This window comes from Trichechus manatus, unplaced genomic scaffold, assembly GCF_000243295.1.
Source record: "Trichechus manatus latirostris isolate Lorelei unplaced genomic scaffold, TriManLat1.0 scaffold00363, whole genome shotgun sequence".
Classification (NCBI taxonomy): Eukaryota; Metazoa; Chordata; class Mammalia; order Sirenia; family Trichechidae; genus Trichechus; species Trichechus manatus.
The window spans coordinates 546,979-548,182 of record NW_004444299.1 but is presented as its reverse complement, the minus strand read 5'-3'; the positions used below and the strand labels follow the sequence as shown (position 1 = coordinate 548,182).

Below are 1,204 nucleotides of genomic sequence, written 5' to 3'. Positions count from 1 at the left end.
GAACGTGGCATCAGGACTGGAGAATGACTCATTAACAGCCTATGATATGCCCATGACACAGCTTTACTTGCTGAAAGCAACCAATTATACTGATCATCTCCAAAGAAGTTGGACTCAGTAAAATTAAATTGGAGAATTAGCCAAAAGTAAAGGTTCCAGCTACTGCAATGTTCATCGCTTTACGGACATCCCCCTGGGCTAGATGTCACCCTGGATCATAACGTGGCGAGCCAGAAAGCACCACCTCCGATCACTGCCGAGTCCCTCCTGGCCGCATCCGCGATGGGCTCCCCCTCGTCGACTGGTCCTGAGTCACCTACAGGGGGAAAAGGAGAGCACGACGGTGAGAAACGCATGGACAGAAACAAGGAATCATCCTCGTGGGCTAGAGATCTGAGTGGTTTTAACCATAGAACTGTCAACTGCGGTGGGAATATTTAAAAGAACTGGGAAGCAAGCTGACGGCTAGGAACTCCCACCCCAGAATCCAGCCAGGCCGGCCTGGACCGTGCCCACCTGCTCGCGCGTGCGTGAGCTCCCGCGCCGCGCCGTCTCCGGCGCCGCAGTCCGACGCGCTCACCGGCCCCCGCACGGAGGTGAGCGCGGGTCTGCCCGGGCTCAGCGCCGCCTTCAGCGGGGCCAAGCGCTCGAACTGCAGCCCCGACAGGCAGCCGGCGAAGCCCTGCGCTCCAGCCCGCGCCGTTTCTGGGTCCACGTGGCCGCCGGGCTCTGCAGGGGACAGAGAAGTGTATTAGTGGGGCGGGGCCATCAGTAGGGCGCGCAGTCAATCGGGTCGTTGTCAGTTGGGGCTCGGAGTCAGCCGGGGCGCAGTTAGCGGTGGCTGGTCAGTGGGGGCCCAATGAGTGGCAACGTGGGCAGTGGGGGAGGGTCAGTGGAGCGCAGGATTCCCAGGGCGCTCTGGGAGCTTGGACAGGAGGGCACAGAGGCTGGATTCCTGGCACATCAGTCAATTCCTTCCTCTCCATAGAAAGGCCACTTTAAGTAACAACCATAAAGTGAAATGCAATAATGGCAGGAAAAGAAAACAGCGAAGAAAAGCAAATTGTGGATTTACAAGTACCTCAAAAAATAAAATAAAATGCACTCAAAAAGTAAAATAAAACAATAATGCTCATAGAAAAGGGGGGAAATAATGGATTAATACTTTTTAAATTGTGTTAATGATTGTTTTGAGAAGGGAAAA

The 1,204-nt window shown here is 54.5% G+C and overlaps 1 protein-coding gene across 1 annotated transcript in view; it reads right to left on the bottom strand.

Annotated features, from left to right (window-relative positions):
- The window catches only part of LOC101353375 (contactin-associated protein-like 4), a 166,077-nt gene that overhangs the window by 2,362 nt on the left and 162,511 nt on the right, over positions 1-1,204 (bottom strand). Inside the window, exons 17-18 of the mRNA XM_012559890.2 lie at positions 517-729; positions 245-316 (exon numbers count right to left, since the gene is read on the bottom strand). Of these exons, the coding sequence (XP_012415344.2) occupies positions 245-316; positions 517-729 (285 nt within the window). The remainder of the gene's footprint in view (positions 1-244; positions 317-516; positions 730-1,204) is intronic.